We start from the raw sequence: 12,242 nt of genomic DNA, 5'->3' as shown, positions 1-12,242 counted from the left end.
CCTCTCACCTTGGCAATGGAGACCGGAGCTCAGATACAACATGATGGACTGCAGGTCAGAATGCATACCCAATATCCCATCAGTGAGCAGCTGGATTTGATCCTCCGTGACAGTCGTCAGTCTCTCAATGGAGGAAGCCACGCATTCTGAAGAGCGGGTGAACATAGCGTTCATGGCCTGGATGGACTCCTCCAATGCGTACACTAGCAAGGGCAATCTCCCCGGAAGCTCTGCCACACCTTCACGTACCTTATGCTGCACATCAAGCATCTGCTGCCTGACAATCCGCACATTCTCACTGAGGTTCATGTATCTCCGCTCTTGCTGGGTGCTGAGCAAGGACGTGACAATGCACCCAATGAGGCTCCCTCTTCTTCAGGGCTACTGAGATTTCACCTGTGGAGGAAATAAACAATGATTATTAAGGGCATGATTATCTTTTGAGATGGCTTCAGAGATCCATGCTTCTGATGTGCGCACACACAGCCACCTTCGAAAAATGGTAACCAGAGTTTAACATCAGCCGCTCCCAAACTGAGATACACATTCCTATGCAAATCCTGCAGCTGCCAAAGTGTTCCCTCCCTTCCCCAAATTACCCCCTCTCCTCCCCAGTACAATCTTTACAGGAGTGAGCTACGGGCCCTTCGAATCTCACCACTCCAGGACCATCCTCCAGTCTCTCTACGACCAATAACCTTACACCTTTGGTTACAACCCAATTGAAAGACCACAGGAGTCAAAATGCCAGGTTTGGCTATTCTCCTCTCGTCCTTGTCCTCTCATGAGTATTGCATACCCTCTTCTTCTGCAAAGAAAAAGGGAGATTATATGAGTCGTCTGTGAAAAAAATCAAGCTTTTGTATGTGTGTCCAACACGGCTGTTGTCAGCAGCCAACACCTCAATGATCCTTGCAAACTAGCAGATTTTGAAATTCAGAACACCCCCGCTTCCCCAGAATCCCCCAATGCCATGCAGGGTATTATGCCTGCTTCATGCGGCCTTCTGCACTTGGTTCAGACACCAATCAATCTCACACTTGACACACACCACACCCTTCCATCTGTAAAATGATTGCGCACTCACCCCTACCAATCGTAAACATTCATTCAGCCTCTTACAGCACTGCAACAAGATCCTTTGGACCACCCTACAGCCACTGACCATTGTCCAGGCTTCTATGATCCTGCGGGGTGGCTTCCTGTTCCCATCACTTGGCATGAGGATCTCTGAGGCATTGTCGAACCAAGGGACCATTCTTTGTCTCTGGGTCCCTCCATTATCCTTTCCTCCACCATTCCTGACAGACAGATGCGTGCGCCCTGAAAATAGTCAGGTTGACTTATCTCCTCTGTGGAGAGACAAAACAAAGTTACAGGAGTTAAAAGGGTAGAATGTGAGTCTTTTTCTGAACACTTATTCTTCAGAAGCGACTGGGGCAGGTGTAATTAAATGCTCCTGCCTCCCTGACAAGGGTCCTGAATGAGACATTGCTGGCACAATAGTCACCAAAATGCTCTTGCCTGCTGCTGCTCCAACAATTCTATGGATTTAATGGTATCTTTTCAATTCACTACTTCCAATAAAGGTGGATTTCTTCCACAGCTTCCATCAACTGTGCCAGGGTGCCTTTCAAATGGGTGGCTGTGACCTACTTCCAGTTCACCACCTAATTCCCCCTCCTGGCAGAAACCCTGCCTAAAATGCCCGATTGGGCATTGAAACACCACTCCCTGCTGGTTGGCAGTCTTCCAGCTGGGCAGCCGCTAATTGGCCGCAATACGCTTTACGCTGGGCAATGAGACAGCAGGGTCGGCAATGTCCTGTTCTGCTCCACTCACCCTGTCACGTAGCATAAACTCCAACTCTAAGTGCCTTCTCCTCTTCCTGCATGTGTTGTAGACACAAACAAAATGAAGGGAAAGGTGGCTTGATAGGGTGGAGGGAGAGTTTTTGAAGTAGGCTACTGAGTGAAGTTAATAATTCAACATTAATTTGTTTTGATGAATGTGCATTGCTAGCCGGGTTCCTTACTTATCACTACTTTATATCATGGTAATCATAGGTGAATCTTTACAGTGCAGAAGGAGGCCATTCGGCCCATCAAGTCTGCACTGATCCTCTGAAAAAGCACCCCGCATAGGCCCACTCCCGTGCACTATCCACGTAACCCCTCTTAACCTGCAATAACCCTGGACACTAAGGAAAAATTTGTCATGACTAATCATGGCACATCTTTGGGCTGTGGGAGGAAACCCACGCAGACATGGGGAGAATGTGCAAACTCCACACAGACGGTCACCCAAAGCCGGAATTGAACCCGGGTCCCTGGCGCTGTAAGGCAGTGGTGCGAGCCACCGTGCTGCCCACGTTCCCTTGATTTTCAATCACACGATTAGTTTCAAGTTATCGGTACTTGGACAGCCATCTTGAATTTGGTCAGCTGTTTACAGCAATTCATAATACTAGTAACGATGGCGACAGAAAAAAAAGTGGTGGTGGTGAGAGTAAAGCCTTGTCCAGATGTGAATGTTTTCTGACAGACTTTCGTTTTGCTCGTAATGATGTTACTTTGCTCTCACAGGCGCTAATGCTAATGCTTTGGTATAAATTAGCCTTTTAGAAATGGGAATAGATTTGAGGGCTAGGCACAAAGTTGAAAAGACTAATCTTTGATTACAATATGTAACTCCATTCTTTCACCGCTTATTTTGGTTGCAACCGTTTGCAATTCTCCTTGCTTGGTCTGAATGAACAACATACATTCCTTGATCTTTTTCTCCCTCCTTCCACATCATTAAACCAGTTGTATTCATCTCCAATCCTGACCGCCCTGGTACTCTAGCTCTTGTCCCAAACCTGTACAAAGATCCTCATCCACAAATCACTCTTGTCTTTTCCAACCTCCACTGCACTCTGACATGTCAATTTAAAAACTTTTATCCTTGTTTTCAAATCGATCGTTGACTATTCCCACCTTAGTGACCTCGCCCTGCCTTACATCCCTGGCCATATCAAACCACCAATGGTTTTGCCCCTCACTCAGCATTGGTGAGTCAAAGATGGCTGGAGAAGATTCGACTGAACTGGGCTAAAGTCAATATGATGACCAATGGAGAATTCGGGCCTTGCAAAAGTTTTTAAGAAGCACACTGTTGCGTTCAGTGATGAATTATGGAGCATGAAAGTTAAACTGAAAAAAACGAAGCCGATAACTTGAAACAAAATGCTTGAAGGCAAGGCTTGAGGAAACTGGTGTTAGAAAAGCTACACAAGCGCCATTGAAGTCGGACGCATGAAGGAAATAGTGACAAGTTATTTCTGGTGGCCTGGACTGGCTGTTGAAATTGAAGAGAAAACTAGAACATGTATGAAAGTAAGAAACCTGCACCCTTAACACCGCTGCATCCATGGGAATGGTCTGAAGAGTCTTGGCAACGCATGCTTGATTTTGAAGGATCTTTTGAAAGACATATGTTCTTGGTAATGGTTGATGCTCACACCAAGTGGCCAGAGGTTATGTGATGGAATCTCCTCATCAGAGAAGACTATTGAGAAGCTAGGAGAAGCGTTTAGTCGTTTTGGATTCTCTGAACAACTTGGTAAGTGACAATGATCTCAATTTGTCCCACAAGAATTCGCAAGTTTTTTTTACAAGAGAATGGTATTCAACATATTAAGCCCGCACCATTCCACCCTGCTACTAATGGACTGGCAGAACGTTTCCTCTAACCTATGAAATATACCTTCAGAGAAACCAGGAAACAAGGTTCGCTGGTCAAACATCTTAGCAGGTTCCCAGTGGTGTACAGGAATATACCAAGACCCCTCCTGCATTACTACTGATGAAAAAACAACTACATTCCGCATTCAATCTGTTGATCACTCTGAAAACTAAAGAGATCATACAACAGCAAGTACAAATGGAACATAGAAAAGCAAGGCAAAGCACAGAGTTTTCCACCAAGGACAAGGAGTTCTGGCTAGGAATTAGTCCATGGGAGAAATGGGTTCCAGCTACTATCCTTGCAGACTGGATGTGCCTCTTATACTGTCCAGACAAGGAGACATGCAGGCCAGTTGCTGGCTGAAAGAACGGAATCAGGGCCTACAGGAAATCCAGGTTCAACCCTAAAAAGTCATGACTTGACCTTCCTACAGCCATGCCACTAACATTCCCCCAGAAGGTTTGGCTTCCAACCTCTGTTTCAGTCTTACAGGCAGCATGGTCGGCACGGGCTTGGAGGGCCGAAGGGCCTGTTCCTGTGCTTTATTGTTCTTTGTTCTTCATTTTCCTGTGAAAATGGATGGGTCGGTATCCTTTCTCAGTTTCACTTTTAAGTTTCCCTTTTCAATTCAGGCTTGTCTTAAAAGTGCAAGCTGTTAAACTACAGATTTAATCATACATTAGACACATCCAATCTTAGAGGTTAGAAAGGAATAGATTAGAGTTTTAGTGATACATAGATACATAGAAGATAGGAGCAGGAGGAGGCCTTTTGGCCCTTCAAGCCTGCTCCGCCATTCATCACGATCATCCAACTCAATAGCCTAATCCTGCTTTCTCCCCATAGCCTTTGATCCCATTCTCCCCAAGTGCTATATCCAGCTGCCTTTTGAATATATTCAAAGTTTTAGCATCAACTACTTCCTGTGGTAATGAATTCCACAGGCTACCCACTCTTTGTGTAAAGAAATGACTCCTTATCGCTATCCAAAATGGTTTACCCTGGTTTACCCAGACTGTGATGGTGGATAAGATGTAAAGGTGGAGGCATACAGCATTTTGGAGGTAGGAGGGAGTGGTCTTGGTAAAGGAACATATATGTGAGGAAGATGGTCAGTTTCGGTTTCAGCCATATACTGTGGATATGTATCTGTTTACCGGGGCCGCTTTAGCTCAGTCAGTTCGTGATGCAGAGCGAGGCCAGCAGTGTGGATTCAATTCCCGTACTGGCTGAGGTTACTCATGAAGGCCCCGCCTTCTCAATTTTACCCCTCTCCTGAGGTGTGGTAATCCTCAGATGAAATCACCACCAATCAGCTCTCCCCCTTAAAGGGTTAAGTAGCTTATGGTCATTTGGGACAACGGTGACTTTACTTAAGTATCAGGTAAGGAGTTTGCTGCTTTCAAAACAAAATGAACCAAAATGCTGACTAGGTTCAGATGAAATCATTTCAATATTGCTGAATTAAGCTAGGGGAAATGATTGCTAAACATGAGATTCAAATTGGGCAACAATTTGGAATGTGCGTGAACAGACTTTAGATCAGGTGAGGAGGCGGAGTGGCAATGTTGGGTGTTAGCGCAGTTTATGTGGGTCCTGACCTTCTGAATCAGTAAGATGAAATATTGCATATTATAAGCAGATGGTAACTAAAATGTGATTGATGTTAAGTCGTCCCCAAAATTGCCCTCATAGTTGCAAACCTAAGTTGTGACTCTTAAATAATGAATTACTTCTATTCTGTCTTTTCATTGCAGGGGTGCAAGATCCTGGAATTGGAATCTTACAGCGTCAATTACCTTCAGCGGCTAAAGCAGCCAAATATCCAGGAAGAGGTAACATATTCACAGATTACGTTTTCATAGTGATCCAGTAATAAAATGATATTAATTAATAATAAGAAGGAATATCAGTGAGATAGGGAAAAGAAGAACACTAATTCATATAGCACTTTCATTACCTCACGGGATTCCAAATGGACAGCCATTAAAATATTGTTTTGGGATGTAGTCATTGTTGAAAACACAGCAGCCAATTTATGCACAGCAACATCCCACAAATAGCAATGAGGTAGTTAACCAGGTAATCTATTTTAGCTATGTTGTTTAAATGCCAGGATACCAAGGAGAAATCATCTCTTCATTGAGAAAGCAGAATGGGCCTCTGTGTAATGTCTCATCCAAAGGACCATGCTTAACTATACACCGCTCCCTCAGTACTGCACTCAAGTGTCCACTGAGGTTGTGTTCAGATTTCTAGAATGGAACTTGAACCCATCATCTTCTGACTCAACCGAAAGTACTATCATGGAGTCAAGGCTGACCAGTGCAGAATTTATAAGCCTTTTTCCTTTTGGCCAAAGCTGCACGGTGGCACAATGGTTAGCATTGCTGCCTCACAGTGCCAGGGACCTGGGTTCAATTCCCACCTTGGGTGACGGTGTGGAGTTTGCACTTTGTCCCCATGCCTGCGTGGGTTTCCTCCGGGTGCTCCGATTTCCTCCCACAGTCCAAAGATGTGCAGGTTAGGTGGGGTTACAAGGATGGAGTGGGCCTGGGTAGGGTGCTCTTTCAGAGGGTCAGTGCAGACTTGATGGGCCGAATGGTCTCCTTCTGCACTGTAGGGATTCTATGATATCATCAGCTGCTCTCCTTTCTCTGGCATTGCCTCTATTCAATTCAAAGCCACTTTTCCTTCCTACCCCTCCCTCTCCCTTAAAAAAGTTTGATATAGACCCCTCTCCTTCATGTGCCTCATCGTTCCTGACCTGTCCCAGCAGTGCTTTAGCCTGGCTCCACCCAACCCATAGAATCAAGAATTTGCATTTAACAGCCCCTTTAACCTAATAAAATGTGAATTTTAATAACTCAATATTGACACATAGTTTGTTCAAAATTGTAATGCTTTGAGCTTTTCTGATAAGTTCTTGATTTGTGCTCATAGGTCTATATATATGCAGAGCCCTTTTTTATCAATTTCAAAATTGCAGAGGTTCATAATAGTTTGGGAACATGTGACTTGCATTGGTCAAAGATTTTTAACATTGCTGCGATATCATGCAATGTTAGGAAAAATCTGAATTCGGAAATGTTTCAGTAGCCTGCATGTTCATTTACTTGGAGCTAGGTTGCAGCTGGAAAACCAAACCAGCGTCAGTGTAGTTGACTACAGTAAACGCTGTGGCATTTTGAAGAGTGTTTAAACTTTTTTTTGGAAAATATTTTATTGGAAAGACATTCAACATCACAGCCTTAACATTCAATAGTTTGTACAATTTTTCCCCATTTACTCACACCTCCTGAATATATGGGCATGGTTCGCCGGTCCTTCTTGCACCGTTCCATTACCTCCAGAAAGAAAACACTGATCCAGGCCCAAGTCGTGTGGACGCTGTGCACCACCTTAAATTGTATAAGACTCATCCTTGCACATGAGGAAGTTGAGTTCACTCGGTGCATTACCTCACATCAAGACCCCGTCCTATCTCCCTCCCTCCCCAACTCCTACTACCACTTCCACCTGATCCTTTTCACTGCGTCCGTGCCCTGCTTTCCCAACCACCCATATATATCCCCAACCCCGCCATCCTCATCCGGGTGCAACATTTTCTCCCAAAGCGTATATTCTGCTACCTGAAGGAACAAAGGCAGCTCCTTACACGCAAAGTCCCACACCTACCAATATCTAAACTCACTCCCCCTTCGTATCTCAAACTGCTCCCACAGAACCTCTAGCTCACTAAACATCCCCTCTGACTGGCGGCGCGGCGACTGCACTGGTGCCATCGGCGGGTCGGCATCGGAGCGGCATCGTGGGATTCACTCCCCACCCGCCCGACGATTCTCCAATCCGGCGCGAGATCAGCGAATCCCGCCCCTGAAATTGTATACCGGAGGAGAAAAAACCTGGGCTGGATTCTCTGATTCTGAGACTAAGGGCGGAATTCTCCGCAAGGCCCGACGCCGTCGTGAAACCCAGAGAGGTTCACGACAGCGTCGGAGGCCTCTCCCGGCCCCCTATTCTCCCCTCACGGGGGGATAGGAGGGCCGTACCGGGAAACTCGGCCGCCGGGCCTTGTCCCTGGCTTCAAGGCCCGGCGCACCAAGAATGACGCTGCGACGGCGCCTAATGACGTCAGCCGCGCATGTGCGGGTTGGGCAGCTCAAACCCGCACATGCGCGGTTCCCGTCTTTCCCCTCAGCCGCCCCGCAAGACGTGGCGGCTTGATCTTGCGGGGCGGCAGAGGGGAAAGAGTGCGTCCCGTTGAGACGCCGGCCCGACGATCGGTGGGCACCGATCGCGGGCCCGAGCACGGTCGTGGGGCTCGATCCCCGATCCGCCCCCAAACTTACCTGGCGTGCCATATTCACGACGGCAGCGACCAGGTGTGGTTGCTGCCGTCGTGAACAGGTTAGGAACGGCAGGACGCTCGGCCCATCCGGGCCGGAGAATCGCGGGCCTCCATGAAAAATGGCGGCCCGCGTTTCTCCGAGCGGTGTGTCGCAAAACCGGACACGCCATTTTGGGGGGGGGGGAGAATAGCGGGAGGTGCGGGAGCGGACCTCCCGCTATTCTCCCACCCATCGTGGTTGCGGAGAATCGCGCCCGAAGTGCTGACACCAGAATGGGAATGGTGCCGTTTTACGATCGAAGAAAATGGTGCAAAATAGCCACTGATCCCCCACCTGGTGGGGGGGCTAGCTGGCACACAGCGGACAACACCTGGCTCTGGCTTCAGATATGGCCGGAGAATTGCCGGGTCCGTGGCCGCACCTGCGCAAGGCTGCAGCCTACAGCGCCGTGGCATTACCATGCGCAGACACGGCCTGCCAAATAGTGACCCCCCCTTTGTCTAGGCTCGCCTCCCCGGACCCCCCACCCACCCCCCCCCCCCCTCCCCCACCCCCAGCTCTTGCGGCGCTGGACTTATTCCGCAGCCGCCACACCGGGTTCCCGAAAACAAATAGCGTGAGTGATCCATGCCGTCAGGAACTTGGATAATCGGGGGCGGACCATTGGGAGAGAGCCTCCGGTGTCGTCCTGAGGCCATCCTGACGGCGTGCTGCGTACTCCTAGAATACGGCGTTTTGGAAGGGGTGGAGCATTGCAAAAGCAGTGCCATCCCAGATTTCGCCACCAACGTGGATTCTCCGGCCAATCGCCGAATGCGATTTCGGCGTCAGAGATCAGAGAATCTCGCCCCCTGTGTCTGATATTATTGAGGCATTCTCACTGGCTCCTATTTGAGGCAGAACCAGACTGTTTGCAACCTTATTGTTGTATTTGATGCTGAGATGCGCTTTCGACCACATGTCTGCTCTGTCCCCAAGACTATTTCCTTCACTGACATAAGATTACCCAATTATGGTCCTGTCACAGCTTCTCTTCATGTGGTTCCTCAATCTCCAAGAATTACTAATCAATGCTCATTGATATCAACAATTGGGCAGGTAGAAGGAATAGGCCTCAAGAACTACCTTAGCCAGTATGGAGCCTGAACCTGCGCTGTCAGAGCCATTAAAAACTTAGACATCAAAGCTAATTGCCTGATGCGACCATCAATTCACACGAGACGAAGATTTGAAGTGAACAGTGGTTTTAATGAACTAGATCTGTGCCTGCCTGCGACTGCTCTGTACTGAGTGTCGCCTACAGGCTGCAGATTTACATACCTCCCCCGAGGGGGCGGAGCCATAGGCGGAGCCCACAAGGGCACCAACTTAATACAATACAATGTAATGCAATACAATGGTGAATGGTAACAGTAATACATTCACCCCTGGTTAAAAAATTGAAGTCCAGCAGGGGTGAAGTGGGCTCACAGATCGAGTCTCTCCGGTGCCTTGGTCATTTGCTGCAATCGCCTGAGCTCTGGCTTCGCTATGGGTACCGGTGTTGGGCTTTTTGACTCCGGGAGCGTGTCTTCTGGAGCTTCATCACTGTAGGTCGGCGATGGGGGGCGGGGGGTTAGGCCATGTACGGGCAGGGGAGGTGTAGGTGGGGGAGGGAGGGGGGGTAGGTGATGGTCGCTGGGGAACCGGCGGGTGCCAGGTCCCGGAGGGAGACTGTATCTTGTCGGCCATCGTGGTGCACCACGTAGGCATACTGAGGGTTGGCGTGAAGGAGCTGGACCCTCTCGACCAGGGAGTCAGACTTACGGCTCCTCACGTGCTTTCGGAGAAGGACAGGCCCGGGTGTTGTCAGCCAGGACAGAAACGAGAACCCGGAGGTGGATTTCCTGGGGAAGACAAATAGGTGGTCTTGAGGGGTCTCGCTCATGGCTGTGCAGAGAACCGACCAGCGGGAAACTGGGAGACTCCGAGACCGTAGGACCAGAAGGACGGCCTTCCATACCGTCGCGTTCTCCCTCTCCATCTGTCCATTTCCCCGGGGGTTGTAGCTGGCAGTCCTGCTTGAGGCAATGCCCTTACTGAGCAGGTACTGACGCAGCTCGTTGCTCATAAACGAGGAGCCCCGGTCACTGTGGACGTAAGTGGGGAAACTGAACAGGGTGAAGATGCTATGCAGGGCCTTAATAACAGTGGCCACGGTCATGTCGGGGCATGGAATGGCAAAGGGGAAGCGTGAGTACTCGTCCACGACGTTAAGAAAATACACATTGCGGTCAGTGGAGGGGAGGGGCCCATTGAAATCGACGCTGAGGCGCTCAAAGGGGAGGGATGCCTTCATCAGGTGGGCCTTGTCTGGCCGATAGAAGTGCGGCTTGCACTCCGCGCAGACTTGGCAGTCCCTGGTCATGGCCCTGACTTCCTCGGTGGAGTAGGGCAGGTTGCGGGCCTTGATGAAGTGGAGAAACCAGGTGACCCCCGGGAGATGGAGGTCATTGTGGATGGCCCGGAGTCGGTCACCTTGTACACTGGCATATGTGCCGCTGGACAGGGCATCTGGGGGCTCGTTGAGCTTCCCCGGACGATACACAATATCGTAGTTGTAGGTGGATGGTTCGATTCTCCACCTCAAGATTTTATCATTCTTGATCTTGCCCTGCTGTGTGTTGTTGAACATAAAGGCTACCGACCATCGGTCGGTGACGAGGGTGAACCTCCTACCAGCCAGGTAGTGTCTCCAATGCGGCACAGCTTCCACAATGGCTTGTGCTTCTTTTTTGACCAAGGAGTGTCGAATCTCAGAGGCGTTGAGGGTACGGGAAAAAAAGGCCACGGGCCTGCCTGCCTAGTTAAGGATAGCGGCCAGGGCGACGTCTGATGCGTTGCTCTCCACCTGGAAGGGGATGGACTCGTGCATCGCGGCTTTGGTAATGTCTGCCTTGATGCGGCTGAAGGCCAGGCAGGCCTCGGTCGTCAGGGGAAAGATGGAGGCTTTGATAAGTGGGCGGGCTTTGTCCGCATAGTTGGGGACCCACTGGGCATAACATGAAAAGAACCCAAGGCATATTTTCAGGGCCTTGGGGCAGTGGGGGAGGGGGAGTTGCAGGACGGGGCGCATGCCGTCGGGGTCGGGCCCTAGGACTCTATTTTCCATGACATAGCCGAGGATGGCCAGTCGTGTTGTGCATTTCTCCTTGTTGTAGGTGAGATTGAGGACTTGGGCAGTTTGGAGGAACGTCAGAAGGTTGGCGTCATGGTCCTGCTGATCATGGCCGCAGATGGTGATGTTATCCAAGTACGGAAATGTAGCCTGCAGCCCGTACTGGTCCACCATTCAGTCCATCATTCTTTGGAAGACCGAGACCCTGTTGGTGACCCTGAAGGGAACCCGGAGGAAGTGGAAGAGGCGGCCATCTGCCTCAAAGGCCGTGTAGTGGCGATCTTCCGGGTGGATTTGAAGCTGGTGGTATGCAGACTTCATTTCTACCATGGAGAAAACCCGGTAGTGTGCAATCTGATTAACTATGTCTGCTATCCGGGGGAGGGGGTACGCATCGAGTTGCGTATACCGATTTATGGTTTGGCTGAAGTCTACAACCATCCGGCCCTTTTCCCCGGTCCTGACAACCACCACCTGGGCTCTCCAGGGGCTATTACTGGCCTCGATGACCCCCTCCCTCAAGAGCCGCTGGACGTCTGACTTAATAAAAGTCCTGTCCTGGGCACTGTACCGCCTGCTCCTGGTGGTTTACAGTCAGAGGTGAGGTTCGCGAAGAGCGAGGGAGGGGAGACCTTCAGGGTCGCGAAGCTACATATGGTGAGAGGGGGTAGGGGCCCACCGAACTTCAGGGTCAGGCTCCTGAGGTTGCACTGGAAGTCCAGTCCTAACAAGAGAGGAGCGCAGAGATGGGGAGGACATAGAGTTTAAAATTGGCGTACTTGGCGCCCTGTATCGCAAGGTTCGCGACATAGTACCCCCGGATCTGCACTGAATGTGATCCGGAAGCAAGGGAGATTGTTTAGGATGCGGGGGAAATCTGGAGGGAACAGCGTCTTACTGTGTCTGGATGGATGAAGCTCTCCGTGCTCCCAGAGTCAAACAGACAGGGCGTTTCGTGCCCATTGACCCGGACGGTCATCACCGAGCTCCTGAGGTGCTTGGGC

General features: G+C 49.7%; 1 protein-coding gene across 6 annotated transcripts in view; it reads left to right on the top strand.

Moving 5' to 3' along the window:
• The window catches only part of LOC119974725 (elastin-like), a 290,086-nt gene that overhangs the window by 38,944 nt on the left and 238,900 nt on the right, over nucleotides 1-12,242 (top strand). For all 6 annotated transcript variants that reach the window (XM_038813896.1, XM_038813894.1, XM_038813895.1 and 3 more), the window contains exon 3: nucleotides 5,487-5,564. In XM_038813896.1, coding sequence (XP_038669824.1) covers nucleotides 5,487-5,564 — 78 coding nt within the window. The remainder of the gene's footprint in view (nucleotides 1-5,486; nucleotides 5,565-12,242) is intronic.

This window comes from Scyliorhinus canicula, chromosome 12 (assembly GCF_902713615.1).
Source record: "Scyliorhinus canicula chromosome 12, sScyCan1.1, whole genome shotgun sequence".
NCBI lineage: Eukaryota > Metazoa > Chordata > Chondrichthyes > Carcharhiniformes > Scyliorhinidae > Scyliorhinus > Scyliorhinus canicula.
This window is presented reverse-complemented; position numbering and strand designations above follow the sequence as displayed.